The sequence below is a fragment of the Natrix helvetica genome (genome assembly GCF_964273705.1).
Source record: "Natrix helvetica genome assembly, chromosome: 2".
Taxonomy (NCBI): Eukaryota; Metazoa; Chordata; class Lepidosauria; order Squamata; family Natricidae; genus Natrix; species Natrix helvetica.
Window position 1 is genome coordinate 212,626,272 of NC_138552.1, and position 23,704 is coordinate 212,649,975.

The window sequence follows — 23,704 nt, forward strand, 5'->3', positions numbered from 1 at the left end:
GAAAAATGTAAACATGTCTATTTTGAATGGGTAAATTCATGTTGTTCAACTGATCTTTAATAACTTACCTGACGTAGGAATTCTGTTGTCCAAAATCACAGCTAGTCCCAATGAGTCAGAAGGTAAAAGGTTCGTACTAAGATCCACGCGAGTGAGACTTGTGGGTTCTCTTCCATCACTTGAGAGGAGGATCCTGGAGTTTTCGTTCTCTCTCTTCTGCCGATTCTGAATAACATGAACAATGCTTTGCTGGGGTAGATCACAGTTCTGGAGGGGAGAAAAGTCAAATTCCCATACACATTAGTTTGAAATCTTCATTATCATCTCATCTAATTTACACCTCTCAAATATACTTAATATGGAGTGAGTGGACAATGGTCAGAATGTCTGATGACAACTCTAAGGCTAATGAATGAAGAAAAAGTGACCAACATAAATGGCCAAAAAGGGCATTATTTCCTTCACCAACAAATCAAAATATTTGGGCATTTCTATACCTGAAACAAAAACATCAAAACCAACCAACCTTGATAAATTGTTTTACATAAAGATGGCAAAGATTGATTCATTGAGCCTTGTGCTTCAAAAGTATCACTGGAAAGTGAACTGCAACATCTTATATGGCCCCACTGGGCCACTTTATTCAAAAATTATGTAAGACTACTTTTAAATTCTTCTTCTCCTTCTCCTTCTTTCTCCTCCCCCTCCTCTTCTTCTTCTTGAACTCAAAATGTAGATATTATGTTTACCTCTAGGTGAGAGCCAGCACTTTGGATTGGATTTATATGGCAGGCAGTGTGGTGACTATAAGATGGACAGGATACTAGCACTAATAGTGTTTCCTGACTAGCCGTGTGGCCCTATATGAGGAGGAGGGAAATAGGGTGAAGAGGCAGCAAAAGGGTGAACAGATATAGTCTAGGGAATGGTCAGATAAAAAAGGCTCAGAAGGGACCTGCCCGCCTAACTTCAGAGGCTATTAAAGGAAGCAGTGGGAGATTTGTACTTTCAGACTTAGAAAATTCTGTTAACGTAGCCTTATAATAAAGTGGAATTAGTTCATCTAGTTGTCCCAAAAGTTAACCTATCAAAAAACAAGAATGTTGAAAAAGCACTTTTGGGACAACAATGACCCGAGAATCTCCATAGACACTCATCTGGTTGTGTTTCCTGCCTAATCTACCTGGAAAGGCTGACATCAATCCTGCACATTTGTGTTTCCGTTGCCCCATTTCTCAAGGTGTTTCTCACATACTACATTCTCCATTCATTCTGTGTCTAGCAGCCACTTTCAAAATCCCATCCATTCCTAGAGGGCTTTTGCAACAATTCCTTGTGAATTCAGTGATTCTCAGGTTGTTGTTTTTTCCTGATATCAGTTTGAGAATTATAGGGTGTCTCAAAAAAATCTTTGAATAAACTGTCCGTTAGTTCTGAAGACATACTTCTTCAGACTGAGTGTCCTTTAATGCTAAAGATATGCCTTCATAATAACTTTTATAGAGAATCCATTATTGGCATAATCAGAAAAGTCAACATTTCCTGGAAAAATTGCAAACAAAATCGAGTTTTGTTGATTACACAGTTCTAATTCAAATGGCTTCATTTTCTGTGATAACAAGAGAAATCATATTCAAGTAGAAGGACAAATATTGTCTGTTCGGTATGTATGCTGTGGATTACTGCTTTGGAACCTTTTTGGACATATAATTGGAGAAGTGACATATAGAGAAAATGTTTTGTGCAATTTAACACAAAATGTTAAATAATCAATGATGGATTCCAGATTTACTTACTTATTGTTGGTGCACAGAAGCAAATGTGTCTGCCACTACTGGTTAAATAAATCAATTTTTATTTTAATCAATCAATTTTATTGGTTAAATAAAAATAGAACATGGTAAATGTATTATATATAATATGGTAAGGTATACATTATACAAAGTAAATGTATAATAATGCCATTTAAACCATAATAAAGGTAAGTAACACAACATATAAAATCTGGACTAAAATATGAAACCAGTTTATGCCCACTTTTATACTTAACCATTCTAACAAGTACAACTATAACATTTTTTTTCTTTTATGACACAATTAGCTTGTGTAACAATTGAGAAATTAATAATGATTACTAGAAAGGTGAGGCTATAACACTAGACAAAACTGTCACATATGAAACAGCTTTTGAAACTGAAAGTTCTACATTCACTTTAATGTAAAATCAATTCTCAGGGATATAATTCAGAAGGGACATAAAATAACATGCTAAAAAAGGAGGAGAATCATAAAAAGTCTTCTATAGAGAAAAAACTAAAAACACCACATCTGATCGCTCTATTATTACTACCTTTTAAGACTTAGAGGACAGATTGCACATTGTATCTTTAAACTGTGGTGCATAGAAAGAAAATCAGGGGAAAAAATACATCCGTATCCACCTTGCGCAATTAATTTCACTTTTGCATACAATTATAAGAACTGGCAAAACAGAAGTTTAAATCACCAGTGGATGGCAGGAAATAGAAATTTCCATGTTTATTTGCTGTCATCTAGGTTCTGCATTCCAGATCTGCTTGTTCTACTTTTGCTGCATAGCCAAATGGTGAAAGGCAAGGCATTAGAAAATTTGTTTTTTAAATAAGATTTTAAAAATTAGACAGAGGGAACTAAGGATTGTAATTAAAATAAAAGGATACCGAAACTTGACTTACAATTACAGAATAAACCAAAGCATTCTAAGATTAGACATATTGCAGGATATTTTTGAACAATTGACTCAGAAGTTAATTTTAGTAGTACCAACAAAGTGATCTGCTTCTATCGAGAGATTACATCTAAAAGGTATTATAGGAGAAGAACAAATTTTATCTGACAAGGTTGAAACTGAATCGAAAGTGACAGCCTCCAAATGACAGGCTACAAGAATCACATGGAAAAAGATGTTACACGGGACATACAAAAGAAACCAGCTGATGTCTTAATAAATAAAAGGGATATACAAATGATAAACTAAGACAGTGACCTGGATAATTTTCCTACACTGTATTGGATTTAGAAAAGAAGTTTGTTAAAGTTTTGAAGGATCTCATGAGAAAGGACAAACCAAAAATAAAAATCCCATTAAGTTCTATGACATTATTTGAATGGACTAAAGAATAAAGATGGTTATAAGTAAAATAAAGAAATATAAAGTTGGTTTAATTGACCAAGGTTAAAATAGATGTGTTATTATGTCTGGTAATCATTAATGGACACCAGGCAGTGGTGGGATTCAATTTTTTTTATCTATGGACGTTGCGTGGCTTGGTGAGTGTGGCAGAGGAAGGATACTGTAAAATCTCCATTCCCTCCCCACTCCAGGGGAAGGTTACTGCAAAATCCCCATTTCCTCCTGATCACCTGGGACTCGGGAGGGAGAGAATAGATGGGGGCGGAGCCAGTCAGAGGTGGTATTTACCAGTTCTCCCAACTACTCAAAATTCCTGCTACTGGTTCTCCAGAACTGGTCAGAACCTGCTGAATACCACCTCTGACACAGGGCTGAAATCATAAGGTATTAGGGATTCATTTATAGATGTGGTGAGATATAGAAAAAAGGTTGAAGAGAAGATGCTAAGTTACTAAAATTTATATCTGTGACAATATTGAGAAATCACTTCTTTATGTTTATTACCTTTTTCTTTACTATACTTCTTTACTTTTTCTTCTTATTTTTTCTTGGTATTTTTCTTTCTCTTTTCTACACCTTGTTTCTTTGATTTATCTCTCTTTTTTCAATTTGCATTAGTTTTTACTGTTGTAACTATCATCTTTAATAAAATTACAGTAAACCAATTTCATAGTGTTTGACATGAGCTTGGATGTAATTATGCGGATTATACATATACCCTTTTGGAATTGCAGTGCCAGAGTTACTTGTATTTACACTGTTTTCATGATGTAGTGCAGACGTACCTAAGAGATCTCATTAACTTTCTGCAAGCATTTTCTTTATTTTTTTTTAAAATCAACATTAAACTTGCAATAAATTATTGTATTTGCACAATATTTAATCCAATATAAAAAGATCAAAATAAGAGCAAAGGGTGAGAGGCTTGCATTCACAAAGTAGAATATTTTCTAATACAAGCCAAGAACAATGACTTAAAGCAGGCACTATTAACAGAATAAAATTGTGCCACAAAATATTTAAAAACTCATCAGTGCATCTGCATGCAGTTTTTGTTCAACCATCTTTTCTGTTTCTGTACTTTCCCTTATTTTAAAGGTTAGTCAGAAAGATAAGAGATACATTTATGTATATGCAATATCTGCATGAAATTATTCATTGCTTTTCTGAGTTCAAAATGCCATAGGAGCTTTATAGCTTTCTTTCTGAGGAACTCTAGTAGCAATTGATAGCAAATTAAAGGAGGCAAGTCTTTAAAAAACATGCAATCGTGATGCTCTCAATCACTCTGAGGCACTATATGGAAATGACTTCCATAGAATCAAGAATTTTTTCACTCTTCCTAGGAGTAAATTGTTTTTGCTATTCCAAAAATAAAGGAAGAATGAATACAGTGAATGTACTTTCATTGATGGGTAAAATTAATAATGACATCTTCAAAGCTTACCTTGAAGGTGAAGAAAAGCTAGTTTTCCAAGAATACCTGTTCAAATAAATCCTCTATAAATACTAGAAGACATTACATTTCCAGAGTCAATATATTTATAAAAGGTAAGAACTGAGGATATTAATGGATGATAAGTAGACATTCAAATGTTCAAATAAATCCTCTATAAATACTAGAAGACATTACATTTCCAGAGTCAATATATTTATAAAAGGTAAGAACTGAGGATATTAATGGATGATAAGTAGACATTTAATTATAATTAATTAGGGAAGGCTCTCCCCCTGGGGGTCACCAGCCGACACTGCCTGGCCGACGGCACCCTGAGGAGGCCAACTCTGTGTCTATATATTCAATGTGAAATTGTCATTGGCCTGAACAATGAGACATGAAAGAGATCCCCCCCCCCCCCAATTTCCTTTTTCCTCTAATGCCCACATCTGATCCCAAAGTCTTGTGGGATCTTCAAATATAGCATGGTAACTGAGCAATTTTGGATCAATCACGGCCTGAGATCAATATTCTTTAATAACATGTCCATGTTGTGAAAGCAGTCAAATTTAATCATTGATATAATTATTACATCTTATGCAAAATATCCAATGAATTGTTAACTGACCCGTTTAGATTACGCATTTGAAATTAAAGGCAGAATTCTGTAATTCACACAAACTGATTTTGATATTCTGCTTAGTTTTTTAGTTTTAACGTAAGCTTGCTAGTGACATTAAGAACTTCCAGTCAAGTACAGGTAGTCTTCAACTTGCAACAGTTCATGATTTAGTGATCATTCAAAGTTTAAAAGAGATTTATAACTGTTTTTCACACTTACAATGGTTGCAGCATCCCCATGGTCAAACAATCAAAATTCAGATACTTGGTAACTCATATTTAAAAGAGCCACGGTGGTGCAGTGGTTAGAATGCAGTACTGCAGGCTACTTCTGCTGACTGCCGGCTACCTGCAATCTGGCAGTTCAAATCTCTCCAGATCAAGGTTGACTCAGCCTTCTATCCTTCTGAAGTCGGTAAAATGAGGACCCCGATTGTTGGGGCAAATATACTGACTCTGTAAACTGCTTATAGGGGGCTGTAAAGCACTGTGAAGAGGTACACAAGTCTAAATGCTATTGATATTGCTATGACAAGTACAGGGTCCTGTGGCTATTTGATCACCTTTTGTGACCTCTGACAAGCATAATCAATGGGGAAGCCAAATTCATTGAACAACTGTGTTACTAATTTAACAACTTCAGTGGTTCACTTAACCACTGTAGGAAGAAAGGTTGTAAAATGGTGCAAAACTCACTTAATAACTTCCTCTCTTAGCAACAGAAATATTGGGCTCATTTGTGATCGTAAATCAAGAACTACTTTAACACACGCCTCAACCATCTCCATCAAACTGGTTGTGCAAAGCTATATGCATATGCCATTAGATCTAAGGCATTCTGTTTTCTTTACAATAAAACAAAAACTTAAGAATAACATCAGGTAACACCTAGACATGTTATTTACCAGATTATATATGAGCTCTGGTTCACCTTTTCATACAGTTATAGTTCTATTTGCATGCTTACTCTCCCTATTGATTCCACCTGCTATTCTGAACATTTGGGGAAAGCCACTGTTTGCTCTTAAATATGGATATTGAAAGCATGAACAGGGGCGGCTATGACTTTAATTACGTAGATTTATATTAGAAAAGTGTTTCAAACTGGGCAGAGATGTCGTTTGTCTCTAGATAAGGGAGGATTCCCAGAGTATGCAGAAGAACCCAATCTACTCAGAGAATTAAGATCAAAATGAAAGATTTCTGGTCAGAGAAGTATTGTCCACCCCAGTCAGTATTTTAAAATTCAACACTTCTCAAAATTATGTGATAAATTAACTGACTTTAAACGAAACTCCAGAATGTACAGACTGACTTTCCAGGAAGAAATTTCTTAAGAATGTGTTCTCCAAAATAAATTCCTTAGATATTTTTTGAACAAGAAGTTACCTAAGTGAGGCTGGACAATAAAAAGGGATAATGTAATGAATTCTCCACTATTGGAAGATTGAACCTAATGACCTCTGAGCAGAGGTGGTATTCAGTAGGTTCTGACCAGTTCAGGAGAGCAGAAATTTTGAGTAGTTTGGAGAACTGGTAAATACTACCTCTGACTGGCCCTGCCCCCATCTATTCTCTACCTCCTAAGTCCCAGCTGATCGGGAGGGAATGGGGATTTTGCAGTATCCTTCCCCTGGAGTAGGGAGGGAATGGAGATTTTACAATAACCTTCCCCTGCCATTCTAACAAGCCATGCCCACCAAGGTACGCCCACAGAAACGGTAGTAAAAAAAATTCAATCCTACCACTGCCTCTGAGGTTTTGTCCAACTCTTGCCTATTGAAATTTGCAACTTAGTTGAGCTGCAGTCTATAGTTAGTATATCTCCTTTGGGCCTTGTTCCAGCAGTCAGTCAGTCAGTCAGTCAGTCAGTCAGTCAGTCAGTCAGTCAGTCAATCAATTCTGTGTCTATACATTCAATAAAAGAAAAGGCTAAATCTAATAACTACAAAGATAATTTTTATTTTTCCCAGTTTGGGTTAGGTTTTGCTTTGAAAATATTGTATCCAGAAGGTTCCATTGTTAAAATAAAATTTCGGCAGTGTCGGCGAGTTAGGAGTGTCCTTCATTCAATGTTCATTCGGATATTACTATCCACCCTTGTGTTATCTCTAAAGAACAGCACAGGTAGATGAACATGAGCTACAAAATGCAATCTACCAAATGATACTCAGGCTAAGAGATTACAGAGGTTTGACATGAATGCTGCTGATTAGGCACACATGCTGCTTTTCTTCTGATGACTGACTAATGCGACAATCATTTACTGGTGATGAAAGATAAATCTAACTGGCAGTACCAGAGCATTTTTCCCACCAAAATTTGGCTCAAACATAAATATCTCCTGTTTGAAAAAGTCCATGTTTCTGACGCAACTTATAGAATGCAATTCAAACGGAGATGCTTTGTCACTTAGATTGTAGGAAAATATGGTTCATAAAAATAAGAAAATAAGTTTATTAATTAATACATATTATGTGAGAAAAATATCATGAATATAAAGAAAAGAAAATGGAGTCTTGGTATTTTCAATATCCATAAGCCTCTGATGACCAAGATTTGACATATGGTAAAGAAAATACAGTAAATGTTTCCATTTTATTTTAATTGTGTGAAGTGGGAAGTCATGGGAGTGACAAAAGATGGATTCATTGATTTATTAATTTTTTAAATCACCGTAGAGTTGCAGCTCTTGGCAGTTTACAGGAATAAAAATAGCCATAATACAAATAGTAAAAACATTAGAATAAAGTATTTAAATTAAATAATATCTCAACAGCAGTTAATACTTTGATGGCTCTATTTAATTAATCAAAAGCCTTTGGCGTGAACTTTGTTTTGACCAAGTTCTGGAAGGCCAACAAGGTAAAAACGAGACAAAAAAAATTACTTCCCGGGAAACATCATTCCTAATATAATTCAGGGTCAACTTTACTTTGACAAAATTCAAATACAGGGTGATTAATATCAACGGAAAGAAGCAAAAGGAAGGCAGTATAAGACTAAAAGGGAAGATTTAAAAAGATAATTTATCAAGGAACATGAGTTTTGCATTTAAGTTCTTCACCACATTTTATTCCTTTCTTCTTCCAAATAAATCAGGGCAGATTACAATAAATTTTCTTATTTGATCATTGTTATAACTCCACAGATAATATGAAATAAAAAGTGTCATCTGGCTCAAATATCTAAAGCCAAATCTCTCCATTCTAAGTTCAATATTTCATTAATAATTTGACAGTGGATCTATTACTAAATTGTACAGCATATCTGCATTTTAACAATTGCAAAGTCATTACAATTATTTAAAAATATAAATGCTTTGATTCTTGTAAGATTTTCCCCCAACTGTAATGTTATTATATTAGAAAAGAACAAGCAATTGTTGGTAGCATTCTCGCTGGTGTAAAATCAGTATTTGCAAAATGAGGCAGTGGCGCGGGAACAATAATTTTATACTGAAAATATTTTTGGCCATTTGCAGTTTTAAAACTAAATGGACTTGATTTATATTTATTTCTGCTCAGATCAACCATCTACTCCATCCTGCCACTGCATTTATAAGCTTATGGTGGCATTAGTGTTTTGACAATGATATTAAAAACCAATCAAGCTGGTACTAAAAGGAACAGCACTGTAAGAGAGTATTAAATTCATATGGAAGTTATTGACACTATTAGGCAATTACAACCACACCATCTCCACGCAGTAGTTTTTTTCTGTATTATAACAAAAACTATAAGATTAATTTCTTATACCTTAAAGGACTATTTAAGTTATATTGCCTTGTTGTATGCTATACCTGATTTTCATTTAGCAGTTATTACAATATTCTGTCTCTAATATAAGAAATCAACCAATTATAATAACTGGATTAATATACAAAAAGGACTACTACTGAGAAACTTGTTAAAGATGATATATCAGACTCTTTATGTGTTTGCTTCTTTCATGATCTATAATCCCAATTCCTTATTTCACAAAGAAGGTAAAGCCACATGTGAATTATTATGAAAAGCCACCACTGAGGAAAACTAAAGTTCAGATGCTACAATTAGCTATAATAATTTCAGAGAGAGATTTAGTTACCATTCTCTACCAGATGCTCTCTTACAGGTGTGAGGAGGTTCTTTGGGGAAATGTTATAGACCAACACCAAACAGACTGTTTTAATCTTCACTGCTCCATCGCTTGGGATTTTTAACAAGATTGGGCGGCCATTTGTCTGAAATGGTGTAGAGCCGTGATGGAGAACCTATGGCATGCGTGCCACAAGTGGCATGAGGAACCATTTTTTAGGGCATGCGAGGTGTTGCCCTGTCAGCTCCTGCGTGCATGCGTGCGCTGGGCAGCTAACTTTGGCCTTCTTTTGAGGCCATTTTTCACCCTCGAGAAGCTTCCTTGAAGTCTCCGGATTGCAAAAAAACAGCCCTATGGGCAAACCGGAAATTCAGGAATAGACATCCGGTTTGTAAGAAGGGGCATTTTTCGCCCTCTGGAGCCTTTAGGCGGTTTCCCTGAAGGCTCCGGAGGGCAAAAAACGGCCCTATGAGCAAACTGGAAGTCCCAGGGGAGAGGGCGGGGGAGGCTGTTTTTGCTCTCCCCAGGCTCCTAGATAGCTTCTGGATACTGGGGAGGGCAAAAAAAGCACACTAAAAGCAGGGGGGGTGCTGGTCGCGCATGCATGCATGAGGGGGTCACGCACGCATGCACGGGTGGTTGCGCAATAGCATTATGAGTATTGCATGCCTGCGCACGATCCCCCCTGCTCTCACCGGCTTTTGGCACACGAGCCAAAAAAGGTTAGCCATCACTGGTGTAGAGTCTCCTGCTTGAGCAGGGTGTTGAACTAGAACACCTCCAAGGTCCCTTCCAGCTCTGTTTTTCTATTCCTTTTCTCGTGTGTCTTCACAGAGGCTTCTATTGCATAAAATTAACAATCTTGTTTCCTACTTTACCATTTATTATAGTACTAAGCCTATGCTATCTTATACTATACCTATGCTAACATCTATGCCTACACTTACAATTTAATTTAATTTAATTTTAATTTTATTAAATTTATAGACCGCCCCCTCTCCCCAAAGGGACTCGGAGCGGTGTACAGACCACAAATAAAACAATATACAAAACTTAAATATTTTAAAATAGCCATAAAACAGATTAAATGATAGGCTGTACAGTATAGTTAAAAATTAAAACAACCTAAAAAATCTACCCCTAAAAATTTAAAATACTGGCTAGAGGGACACAAAAACTACAGTTAGGCCAGGCCAGCTAAGTTGAACAGGTGGTTACAAGTATTTCTTATTCCTAAATAGTGTATTCTTTTTTGTTGCTTGAGCTTATACCAAAGTGTTTAGCCATCATGAAGCCACCTCAAGTTGGGAATAGGATAAGAAATTAAACAAAGTAAATTAAGCTTTGGGACATTTTCCATTAGATACCCCCGATTCCTTTTTTTTTAATATGCCAATATTCCAATAAGTGGGTGAAACTTTCACATTCTGCTAGAAATATAAAATGCAGTTTCTTGCTCAAACTAGATTGCATTTGCACATAATATATTAATAAACAAAAATACTTTATTCTACAGTTTTATCTTGTCTGCTGACGTACTGATTTAATGAACATTCAAAGGTACAACAGTATATAAAAAAAAGCTTAGTGACCAAATTTTGCATTTGTGACCACCACAGCATCCTGTGGTCACTTGATTGCCATTTACATGCTTAGCAACTCACTCATGACACGTTAAGAGAGAATGCAGAAATAAAATCACAAGTTGCGGTCACATGATATCTCATTTAACAACTAAATGGGAAGTGACATCATAAGCCCATTGTGGTGACAAGATTTTCTTCTTAGTGAGTGTGGTGCTTAGAAGTGGTGGGTTGCAAATATTTTTACTACCGGTTCGGGTGGGCTCCCACGCACACTTGCATGCACAGAAGCATCCGGGTAGGTGGGTGGGGCCTCCCAACGCCGCTACTACCGGTTCATCCGAACTGGGGCAAACCCACCACTGATGCTTAGTGATAAAATTGCAGGTTCCAACTTTGGCTGCTAAGTGAGGATTACCTGTATTTACCTAGACACCAAATTTTATTTTGCGTATAACAGAATTCACACCCAAGTGTGCACACATGCTCAAATAGGGAGGCTATCTTGGCACTACTTAAAAAATAAATTTAAAAAATCTATCAAGGAACAAAACTTACTGAATTTCCCTTTCTTATCTACTTAACAAATATTTAAATTAGTTCAATTCAATTCTCATGCCAAAATACTGTGTTTAAAATATAATCATAATAAGCAATTTTAAAATGATTTATTGTATGTATCACAATAGCAAATCATGGTTTGTGATAAGCTAGCAAACCAGACTTAGAAGCCTCAATTGGGAAAATTGTAAGCCATGGTTTTGCGTTTGAATGTGAAATACTGCCATTAGGACTGTTACCAACCTTTAGAGACTCTAACTCCACAGAGAACTAAATGAATAATCAAGATATAAACAACTCTAACTGCTGAAATTTAGAAATAAAAGGTTTTGAATGTGAATTTCCTCAGTTCATAACTATGCAATGTATTCCAATGGGATGTTATTCTGCTTGGCATACTAAACAAGATCTGAGTTCATCTGCAGTTATTTTTTTAGAGGATCTTTATTTTTCTAAACCCTACAAAGATTCAGGCCTGTTCCAGAGATCAAATTGTCAGGTCAGTCCTGGCACATTGAACAGGGGGTTGGGGCTAGAAGACTTCCAAGGTCCCTTCCAGCTCTATTCTGATAGAACCTGTCATCTGGTAACTGCTTAAGGGCAGCCCTTCTCTATGATTATATCTCCCCATGGATATTTAGGAGGCCACTTCCTCAGAGATGGTCCCTCAGGTGGTTATATACCAGAAAGAGGTTTTTTTTAAAAAAAAAAAAAAACAATTCAGCTTCCTGAATTTTACCCAAAAGCACACTGGAAGCCGAAAATGCTCATGGAGTAGAGGCATTACTTGCATTGCATTATTTGCTACTTGTGCTGTTTCATTCGGCACCAGTTGAAGCTTCTGAATGGTCTTCAAACGTAGCCCCATGTCGAGCACATTGCAGTAGACATGACAGGAGATTATGAAGGCATGAGTGACAGTGAGCAGAGTGTCCCAGTCCAGAAATGGGAGCAACTGGTACACAACCTTAAGGCGTGCAATGGCTCTCCTAAACATGGATGACACCTCCTCTTCAAGTACAAGCCACGAGTGCAGGAAGACACTCAGATTGCACACTGGGTCTGCTAGAGGCAAGTAACAGCCTCATCCAATAGTGTTTTAATTTAGTATAATTTCTTCTATCATTGTTGTTGTTGTTATCTGCTTCAAAATGCTTCAAAATTTGGATGCAAATGTTGAAGCACACACACACACGATCAAGATGCTACTATAAATAGAATCTTCATTTTTTCTTTATTTCACATTCTCCAACGATGCTTTTAATTGCCAATGCACTTTGTAATGGAGTCAAAGGGAGTACATCCACTGCTACTCTAAAGTCTGATTTTCTTGTTCTATATTTGGAAACGTAAGCAATTATTTAAGTTCTAAATTATGGTTAATGGGTATCTAATTATCCACTAAAGAAGGAAATCTTCAAGGCTTACTTTGGTCAGGAAACTACTTCAAGCTCCCCTACGTGCTGGATAAGTACCCAAATAGTTTATGAGTTGGCAGAAAATTGCATTATAAATAGTTGAGGAAATGGGAGGGACACCTAATGTCGAAACAAGAAAGGAACTGAAAGAAATAATGATTTTTTTTCCAGAAATAGCCTCCCCTTTCATGACCTCGTGCAGCAGCTGCCTATCAACTTCCAAACGAACAATAAATATTAAAATAAATAAAAATGTTGTACAAGTCTTATCAAAGCCCTGGGCAGCCATTGTTTCCACAAATGTTTTTTCCTGCAAAACCCAGAACACCTTTTCATCCATCTTTTTATCCAAAGCAATCTTGCTCCGATTTCCCTCTTGTCACAAAAGTCCTTTCTTCAATTGCTGCCTCTTTCTCAGTGGAAGAGACACGAGTATCACTTTATGCCCCAGTGTGGGCTGCATCTCCATAGATTGCAAGGGGAAGGGAGGGTGGGAATGATTTGAAGGATGTGCCATGACCCTGCAGAGCTCCAAACAGCAGAGACACATGTTACCGATTCAACGAGGCCAGATACACTGACAAAGGAGGAAATCACGATTGCGTGTCGCCACAAATGTTTGTATGTTTTGTTTTGTTTTGACTCCCACCCCAAGGGATGTTTCCACTGCAAAAACATTTCTAAGCAAGGACGCCGAAGATTTCACAGTGCATTTGATTTCTGACATACCCACTGAGCTCGAAAGAAAATAAATATTTTCCATATAGACAAAGCCTAGCAATGTGATCCCAGCTCATCTGACCTCTTCATCATATGTTCTCCTTGTCAAAACTTTAATGTGTCACAAGTTCTCCAGTGCGACATTTTATCTTTATACTTGGGAGCTGAAAGGGAGGAAGAAAAATATGTTGCTGTCTTAAAAAACAGCTATATTTAGACAGGTCAATAATCCCACTATTAGCCTGGAAGAAGCAATTCCATCTCAGGGAATAAGTAGCCTTCCTGTAACTATTTAAAAGTGATGAATTGCTGCTACTACTTGATTACAAAATAAATGGGGGAATGGCCATTTGTAATTATTCAGGAATTAAAATGTTTTGGAACAATGCTGTATCTGTGCGTCTCTCTCTCTCTATGTATGTTCTTATGTTTATTTTTCTAGAACCATACAGGAAGTCATCGACCTATGAACACAATTGAGCCCAAAATTTCCATTGCTAAGTAAGACAATTGTTAAGTGACTATTGCTCCATTTTATGCCCTTTCTTGCCACAGATGTTTAATAAATCACTGCAGTTGTTAAGAAAGTAAAATAGTTGTTCAGTGAATCTGGCTTCCCAATTGACTTTGCTTATCAGACGTTCGCAAAGGATTATAAGTCAAAGACTACCTGTGTATCAAATGTCTGAATTAGGATAGCTAATTAAGCAGAAGAGTTCAAATTATATATTTGGTCTAGTTGAGGAGCTCTCATAGGATCAGTGCTAAGATAGGCGGGATTCAATACTCAGCGGATGAGTGAGGGAATCCTTCTAAAAATGGCTTTAAAGTGGCTCCTAGATATTTGGAAACATTAATCAAAAAGATTTTTACTGAAGAAGATAACAGGAACGCCAGGACATAATGTGATGTGCCCAAAACCACAATATTCAGAATGGTTCCAACATTATGCCAAGGCCATAATTTAAGGTCTCAGAGTCACAAGTTGTGTTCGCAAAACATGCTTAACCAAGTAATTTAAAAATATTGGCTGTGTCTGAATAATATTCCAATGTCAGTTAGTATAAAACTTCATTTCTTGTAGTTAATGTGTTATGTTTATTCAGATTGCTTAATTAGTGTACGGCTTGGGGGGTCTCCTAGAGGCCTGGGAGTTTCAATTTTCTATGCAGGATCTTAACTGTTCTTCGTACTGCATTCTTCTTGATAGAGAATTCTGATAGTGTTCATCTCTCTACATGGACCCCCTCCCTCCAAAAACACACTGTATCATCATATTGTAAATACATCATATTGTAAATACATCATATTGTAAATACATCATATTGTAAATAGGATGCACCTATTTCTTCCTCTTATGCACATCATAAACTGCAGAATGAATCACCCCCATTTTGCAAGTATCAATTTTAGTCAATTTTCTTTTCCACATTTTCTGTTTGCAAGTGATAAACCGGGAATAGTTGAACATCATCTACTATCTGAACATCCTAAGTAACTCATTTAAATCAGACCCCCTAAAATGATAGATTTTTGAGATATTGGAAGGAAAGAAATACATGATCTGTAACTATTCATCTACGTCTATCTGTCATTTGCTATACCCTTTACTGTATATGAAGATTTATGGTAAGTCTAGACTGACAGCAAAGCATTAGATGTCTTTCCCTTTGGAAAGATAAAATAAAATCTTGGCATTAGCTAAGATTCAAGTCAAAAGCTCTCTTTAATCCCTTCTTCAGGCAAACAAAATTTATAACCTTTCCATTTGATCCTTTTTTTAACCACTTGACTTCAATGGTATCCTTCCTCTGAATATGGAAGAACAACTGAATTTGACCATACGCAGTTTGTATTGGCAGGTTTTTAATAAAGCGTATGTCTAGGGATAACCTAAAGGAGGAAGAATCAGCAAGCAGAAAAACACCTTGAAATATCTCATATATATCATATTCAGAAAAAAGAGGGATTACCAAGATGCACCAAAACTAAAATCTATTTTTTTTCTTTTCTTCCAACAGTCACAGCAACTACTAAACCTGAGGTTTCCCATCCAGAGTTTTTACTATTATAGCTGACTGCACAGTCAGGCAGATGTTTAGTCTGTATTTGGCATTTTGTCCATTTACTGAGTCCTTCCTAAGGATCTAGAATAGATCAGTAATAGTAATGTTTAGTAATATTAAGGTATTGTCACAGAATACAAGCTGTTTAAAGTAAAGCTATCATTTGCAATTTACTGAGAATGAAGACAGTGAACATAGCTAATACTCCTTCCTTCTATTTTCTCTATAATAGCCCTGTGAGGTGGGTTGGACTGAGAGAGACTGGCCCGAAGTCATCCAGCTGTTTCTCATGCCTAAGAATCTTCTAGTTTCTAGGCCTACCCCTTAATCACTACATCTGCTCTACAACTGGCTCTCATTAGCATTGGTCAAGACTATAGAGGCATACAAGAGACCCACTAAGCTTAAATATATTGTAACTGAGCATATGCTTCTATACATACAAACCAACCTATGGGAATTCTAGATAAAGATGGTTTGCAAAGGTAGATATCATAAAATGATAAGTTGAATGGGTTTATGTAAGCTAGGTTTAAGATAAATGAAAACAGTACAAAAGCTAGCCTATGGCTCAATACTAGGATTAAGAAAAGCAAAATTGAACAAGTTCCATACAAATAACTTGGAGAAATTGGAAGTATAGCAACCTTTATCTCCCTAGGATAAAGAAATTCACAGATCTAGTGACTGTAGCCATGAAACTAAAGGTGCTGATTAACTGTAAAGCATTATATGACAAAGAGCCAGGTTATTTGAGGGATCAGTTATGTACCTATGCCACTAGATTGGATATTGTGATCGCATTGTAGGTCCCCTGTATTAAATGTTATTTGGTGGGACCTAGGAAGTGAGGTTTTCTATAGTTGTGCCTACCCTTCTCCCTGATAAATGGGGATCCCCACCCTTCTTGCCTTCCTGAAGTTAACACCTAGCTCTTCGGTCAGAAGTTGGGTCAGGATGGGAAGTAAGCCAGGATGTTTTGTGTTTGAGTGGTTACTGTTATGATGCTGATTGGCTGTTAGAATGTTGATTTCATTATTTGTATCTTTGTTAGCCATCACTGATTGTTTTATATAATATAGGCAGACATATATATTTTTTTCCAAATAAAGAAATGAAAAAACAAGCAGAAGGGAAAATGGAAATACAGATAGTCCTCAATGTACTGTACAACAGTTCACTTAGTGTCTATTGGAAGTTACAATGGCACTGAAAATACTACCATTTTTCAGACTTATGACTGTGACAGCATTCCCAGTCACATGATTTACATTTGCATGCTCGACAACTCACATTTATGATGGTTGCAGTGTCCCTGGGTCAAGTGATCCCCTTTTGTGACCTTCTTGACACATAAAAGTCAATGGGGAAACCAAATTCACTTAACAACCGTGTTACTAATTTAACAACTGCAAGGATTCACTTAACAAATGTGGCAAGAAAAATCGTAAAATGGGGCAAAACTCACTTAACAAATTTCGCACTTAGTAACATAAATTTTGGGCTCAATTGTGGTCGTAAGTCGAGAAATACCTGTATGTCTCTCAGCATTGCCGTGACATCAAAAAAAGTATAGACTCTCCAGAGCAAGTATCAAAATTTTTATGGTGGAACTCTTCTTCTTAATAAAGCCTGAGAGCTGGACACCTGATCTAGTTTCCTGTTCTAGATGTATGATAAATGCAGGGACATTTATCATAAATGACTTCTAAACAAGCAACATGTTGCAGCACTCATAAAGCCTGGATAAATGAATTTTTGCCTGTATGGTTTGTTTCCTCAATTAAAAAAAAATCTTCTAGAGAGTTACCTGAATTTTTAACTCTGGCAGATTTCAGTCTCTTATCCATGTTCATAAACAATCTTTCCATTCCATCCTTTAATTAAAAATGCCTTGGATTTTTTTCTTTCTATTAAAATGTTACCACTTGCTAAGGACTGCTGATGAAATTTATATGCATTAAGAAAATGTTTTAAGTGATTCAAAAGTATTTCATGTATTACAAACCTTGAGGCTTTTTAGGAGTGTGTGTAATGAAAATTCAATGTTCATACAAAACCCCAACCAAATGCTTCCCTGTAGAATAAGTTATACTGGATTGTGATCTTCAGCATGAGTGCATCTAAGGCACAACTTTGTGCCTTTCCTATAAAATCCATGAAAACCTGAAACCTCTCCCCCAGCTCCATCTTCCATCCATCCATCCATCGACTTACATAGTTGCCTATGTTACATACATGGCTGTAAGCAGTTCACAATAAAAATAGATAAAATATGTAGGATACACAAAAATAAAAGCATATTGCAGCTGAGCATCATAAAACAACTATTAGCATAGGGAGGAGGAGGGCTGTATCATATAATTGGGGCCACAGCAGTGGTGGGTTCTGGATCCTGTTCCAACCAGTACAGTTGGAACGGGCCCGGCGGCGTCCACATGGATGCGTGCAGTGCGTGTGCGTATGTGCGCGCTTGCGTTGTATCTGCCAGCGATGCCTCCGCAATGCTCCAGCTGCTCGGTAGAGCATCACACAGGCGCTGTATGTGCCACGTGTGTGCGCGGAAGCGCCGAAGGCTTAAAGGACAGGTAAGGAGCTCGGGTAGGCAGGCGGGTTCTCCGGAGCACCGTACCGGGGTGTACCGCCTGCAACCCACCACTGGGCTACAGGAACAGACACAACACTAGGTTTTCAGAGCCTTGCAGAAAGCCAGCATTATCTGGTCTATGAAGGAATGATATTCCAAAGGATAGGCACCACTGCAAAAAAAAAAAAGCTATGTTTCTGGACCCCCAACACCTGACATTCCTAGCCAATGATAGCTAGAGCATCATTCTCTTGCTAGATTGGGTAGGACAGGTAGAAGCAAACATGGGGAGACAGTGGCTTGTCACCAGCCAAGCACACACAAGCATACAGGTAGGTAGTTGCATAGTTTACTTATAGGTTTTGTGAAGTGAATAATCAAGGGAAAAGTGAGCACAAATACACATGAGCACACAGTAGAGAAACAATTCTTCAACAGCAAGTTGCCTTAAAAGTCCAAATGCAAAACAGCAGGCATAAAAGTGTTCAAGGATCCAAAGGTTCAGAAAGTCTGTCAGCCAGTCCAAGTTGAGAATCAAAGTCATGAGTTTTCAAATCGGGAGTCAAGGCACACGAAGTTTGAGAAAATGAAGTGATTTTGCCAATGGAGGGGTTTGAGCTGCCTTAAACAGAAGGAGGTGTTTCTCCTTTGGAAGGGTGAGGTTTCTTTCTTGCGAGGAGCCTTGGGAAGTGCCTTTGCTCTCCTCTCTATACATTGATCCTTTGAGTTGAAAGGGGGTGGCATCTCAGCCTCCTTGTTTTAAGAAACAAGTGGCAGTGATGCCTGTATGCATGTTATCATATAGTTCCACCTTCTCTGCCTGCAACCCCTCAGATGGAGAGCAGTTCATGCGAGGAGCCTTGGGAAGTACCTTTGCTCATTGTCATCTGGATTTCAACTCACCATGCATGTTGATAAAGATTCTCATGGTTGTCCCAAATGTGCTTTTTCAAGAGGCAAGTCCAGTTGTCTCTTGAAAAAGCACCTTTGGGACTCACCACGAGTGACAATCCTTTCAGTACACCAGTCCCAAGCCTTAGAGGGCCTTAAAAGTGACTACTGGCATCTTGAATTACACCCAGAACACTGGGAATCCATGCAGCTTGCCGAACACTTGTCATATGCACCAAATAACCAGCTCCATTAACTGCCACACCACTATGCTCCGTGCCAGCTTAAAACCTCAATAATCTTCCAGGACAATACCTTGTACAGCACAGAGCACTAAAGCCTCCAATCTGGAGGTGTCTGTGGAGATTCTCAGTCATCCAGTCATAGTTGTCTCAAAAGTTATTTTTAAAACAGTCCAGTTGCCTTTTTTGAAAAGCACTTTTGAGATTCCAATCTGCATTTTAGATTTTAGATTCCAGAATCTATAGTTACTATAAACAGGAGCTTTGGTATAAGCTCTCCTAGCTGAGCTTCTATCATTTTCTTGAGCAGGAGCCATGATTCCAGGGGGATCTCCAGATTAAGTGTCTTGGGGCAATGCTACCTCAAACTAGAACCAAAGAGAGAAGGCAGTCTAAAACCCACAGCTACTCCGTTTTGTTTCTTTTGTGCTGAAGCCTGTTGCACCCCATCCATGTCCCACACGGCCTCCAAGCACTGAAACAGAACCTTCATAGCATCAGTGAAACCTTCACTGGGATACAAAGCTCAGCATCATCTGCACACTCATAATACCTCACTCTAAATCGTTGATTGACATCACTCTGTCTCAGGTAAAAGCCAGGTTTCCTTGTCATTAAATAAAGTTGTCTTTAGTGTATCAGTCACACTATTTAATGAATGTCATTACATGTATATCTTTTTTTAATGATTTTAGTTTTAATAATCAATCTTTTAAGAATGAATGTTCCTTCTGAGCATGTTTAGCAGCAAACTCAATTACACTCTGTGCAGATAATCCCATAAACCACCAGGAAGTAGAATTTTGGTCAAAGAAGAGAATCCAGTGGAATAAAACAACTTTCAACTTTTTTAAAAAAAACTTGCAGTAACAAGGTATATTCAGCTCTGATTTATGTGGAAGCTTGAGCAATTCCCAAAATGTAATTCGTGCTTTTGACTACATTGCAATATGAACAAGGAATAGAGAATATCCCTTTCTCTAAAGATTTGTGGTAAAAAATCACCCCAAACCATAATTACTACAGTACTGTGATCTAGAAAAATAAAATGATTATATGATGGTCACTTCATCTCACAATCATATTTATACATCTAGAGAAACTGAAGTAGATACTATATAGGTAGCTCATACTTTCATGAAACCAATATGGGAACTGACTTTTTACATACATAAAAAACAGAACAAAGCAAATTCTCCCTAATTCCTTCTCAACATAGGCCCTTTGGTTACAATCCTATTAAATACTGCTAGAGGAAAGATACACGTCAAATTCCAGCAGTGAAACATTTGGCATATAAGTATTTTTTGCCCACTTGTGATCTTCTCATCTGAAAAAAAAAACCCTGCATTGTTGTAAGATAAATTATTTTATGCCTATCTGAGCAGAAATCAGTCTATGTTAGAAAATTTGCATGGACAAACTTGATTTTGGGCATGTATTAACAAAATCCCTAAATGCCATTACAATTACGCATTAAGCAACATGCTGAGAAAAATAGTGAATATTAAAACACATAAATTCATTTTGTGTTCAATGAGGTCCACATGCTGAGATAATGACCTCTGCTAGGTGAATTAATTTCTTGTTCCTGAGCAACACACAAAACACACCAAAACACAGAGAGAGGGGGGGGAGGGAGGGAGGGAGGGAGAGAGAGAGAGAGAAAGAGATTGCTAACTTGATGAGTGGGAGGGAAATGAGAGGATGTATCATTCCACAGAATAGAAACCTATTTGTGAATTTATGAGTAATCAGCAACACCCACAAAATTAAAGGGGAACACCCCCCCCAGCAAGCCTCAATTTTAAACACTTTTTAAAACTTAACCAATTTCCTTTTCATTGCAACATGCAAATCAGTAGGGATATCAAAGAAGTGTGAGTTATTATGCTAATGGGAATAACTTTACGTGTAAAGATTACTGAACATTAGCACCTGATAATTATTTTAAAATGTGATTTTGCTTTTTTAAAAAAAATATTTCAATTAAATTTAATGTCCAAATACTAAAACTTTTAAGCACTTTTAAAATACATGTGATCATTTGTTATCTAAGTTCCCATCTAATCATCATCAAGGTTTTCATGGCCCAGATTTGGTAACCCTGTGTAAGTGCGGTGGAATGTAATCAGGATTCCCAGGAGGGAGGGGCTGAATTTCAGAGGACATAGATGCATTAAAACTTAGATAATTAAATTAAATTAAAGAATTTCAAAAAACACGAATTCTGATGCAGAGAAAAGAGAAAGATCCATATAATTAAGTGATGGTCCTATGGAGAATCCTTAAGTATACAACCTTGATAAATGAAGGAAGAAAAATAGGATTTGATAGGATGTTTGGATTAAATTATTTGAGGGATAATAGAAGGAAGGTCTTGCACAGAACCAAAAGCCACTAGACTAGTCATTCTGGTACTGATATAATTGCCTTTTTCCTGAATCCAAAAACTCTATTGAAATATTAACCTAGTGAGATAGACACCAAAAGGTGTATAAGAACAAAATAAAGTGTTTCCTTCTTGTTATTTTTAAAGTGTATTTTACTAATGGAAGGGAAGGGTGTTTGAGGGTAGGTATCTGGAAGAAGTCTAGAAGGGGAAATCTTCCTTCTTCCTTGTGTTTATTCTGAACAGCATGAGATCTCATCAACTTTATATCCTTTCTTATTATGTATTTCTTATTAAAACATTCTACAATACGGTCCCTGAAGATAGGGTGGCAAGGCTTTATAATATTTTGAAGACACAATCAACCATCTATCAGCCACCAGAAATTATGTTTATATCATTTGTAGGAAGCATTAATTTCCATGAATACAGGGATCCAATTCAGCTAAGTTAAGTTAGTGGTGCAGTCATTAAAACCAGCTCCAAGGTGATTAGCATTACAATAATATTGTGATGCCTTTAACCTAGATGTAAGAAGCACTGGGAATAAGAATTCAAAAATAAATTTATTTGATCTAAAATTTTACATGAACTTTGTCATATCAAACTTCCTAAAATTTACAAGATGTAATTTTTTTGTGCCAAAATGGTCATATCAAAAATTGACATACAACTTACTACTCAAATGTGCATATAAATTTATTTATAATATTAAAGGCTATTATATACACAATGAATATATTAAAAAGCTTGCAAATAGCGCATTAGTTAGGGCTGGGATGATCACACTGGAAAAACACATTTAGTAAATGTTACAGGAAATGCACAGAAACCTACAAATAAATGTTGGCCTAAACCAGGGGTGTCAAACTCAAGGCCTGGACGCCGGATCAGGCCCACAGGGTGCTTAGATCTGGCCTGCGGGGCCACTCTGGAAACAGGGAGGTACTAGCCTGATGCAGCCTATAGTTTGGCCTAAACTATAAAGTCCCCTTGGAACTGTTACTATCCAGAGAAGGGGGAGGCAGCAGTGCATTCTAACCCTATTTTAAAACTTGTAGTAGGTTGTATGTGTATATACAAAATGTATAGATAAGTATGGCAAAGGCATAGAACCCCAATAACAGTCCCTCTTTGTCTCACTAATTATCCTCCTCTAGTAGCAGACTAACTGGTTATTTTAATTGCAAGCATTGTTATGATAATATCCGTCTACCGGGTGGGAATGAAAAAAGCACTAAGGCCTTTGGCCTCGTTCTGTTCAGATGAATAGCTAGTAAAATTATTAAAAACTGCAGTAAAGTCTTAGTAATTGCATGAAACTGTCATTCGTTTCATCAGAGGAAAATAAATGGGAATGTTAAGTGAATAGGTGTACACTTACAAATACCTGAGAATGATGTTTCAGGCTTCACAATCCTGAAGACATATTTTTAATATCTGGCAAATGTCGTTCAATGTTACTCTCCACTCCAGCTATCCTGGTTTTTTTTTCCAAATTGAAAGGCACCACTTCATCTGCAGATTGAAAAGTCTCCTTGTCAAAGTCATTTATCATCTCCTCTACTGTAACCAAGTCTGTGCTTTTAGAAACCTTGACACCCTAGAGGCCATTCAGTCTAAGTGTATTAGAAGTATCCTTGCAGTCCCAAGACATTAGCCATATCCTTGCAATCCCAAGATATATTAAAACACTGCACTTTGTACAGAGACAGGCTTAGATGTCTCTAGATGCTAGAACTTTGTGTCATCATTTTAACTTTTGGCTACAGTAATCTTTTTTTTCCCCCCAGCAAGTCTGGCTTTACAGATTTGCAAAGTGATGCATTTAAGAAATGCTCTTGGCAAGCTTCCAATGACATTATGGAATTTTGCATTAGGTTTTGGAAACTCCAGAACTATCCCTGTATCACATTTGGAATAATGATTTTTA

General features: G+C 36.9%; 1 protein-coding gene across 2 annotated transcripts in view; it reads right to left on the bottom strand.

The window, feature by feature from the left end:
* PRKN (parkin RBR E3 ubiquitin protein ligase) overlaps window positions 1-23,704 on the bottom strand; it is a 792,757-nt gene that overhangs the window by 525,154 nt on the left and 243,899 nt on the right. For both annotated transcript variants that reach the window (XM_081943460.1, XM_081943459.1), the window contains exon 3: window positions 69-267. In XM_081943460.1, the coding sequence (XP_081799586.1) occupies window positions 69-267 (199 nt within the window). The remainder of the gene's footprint in view (window positions 1-68; window positions 268-23,704) is intronic.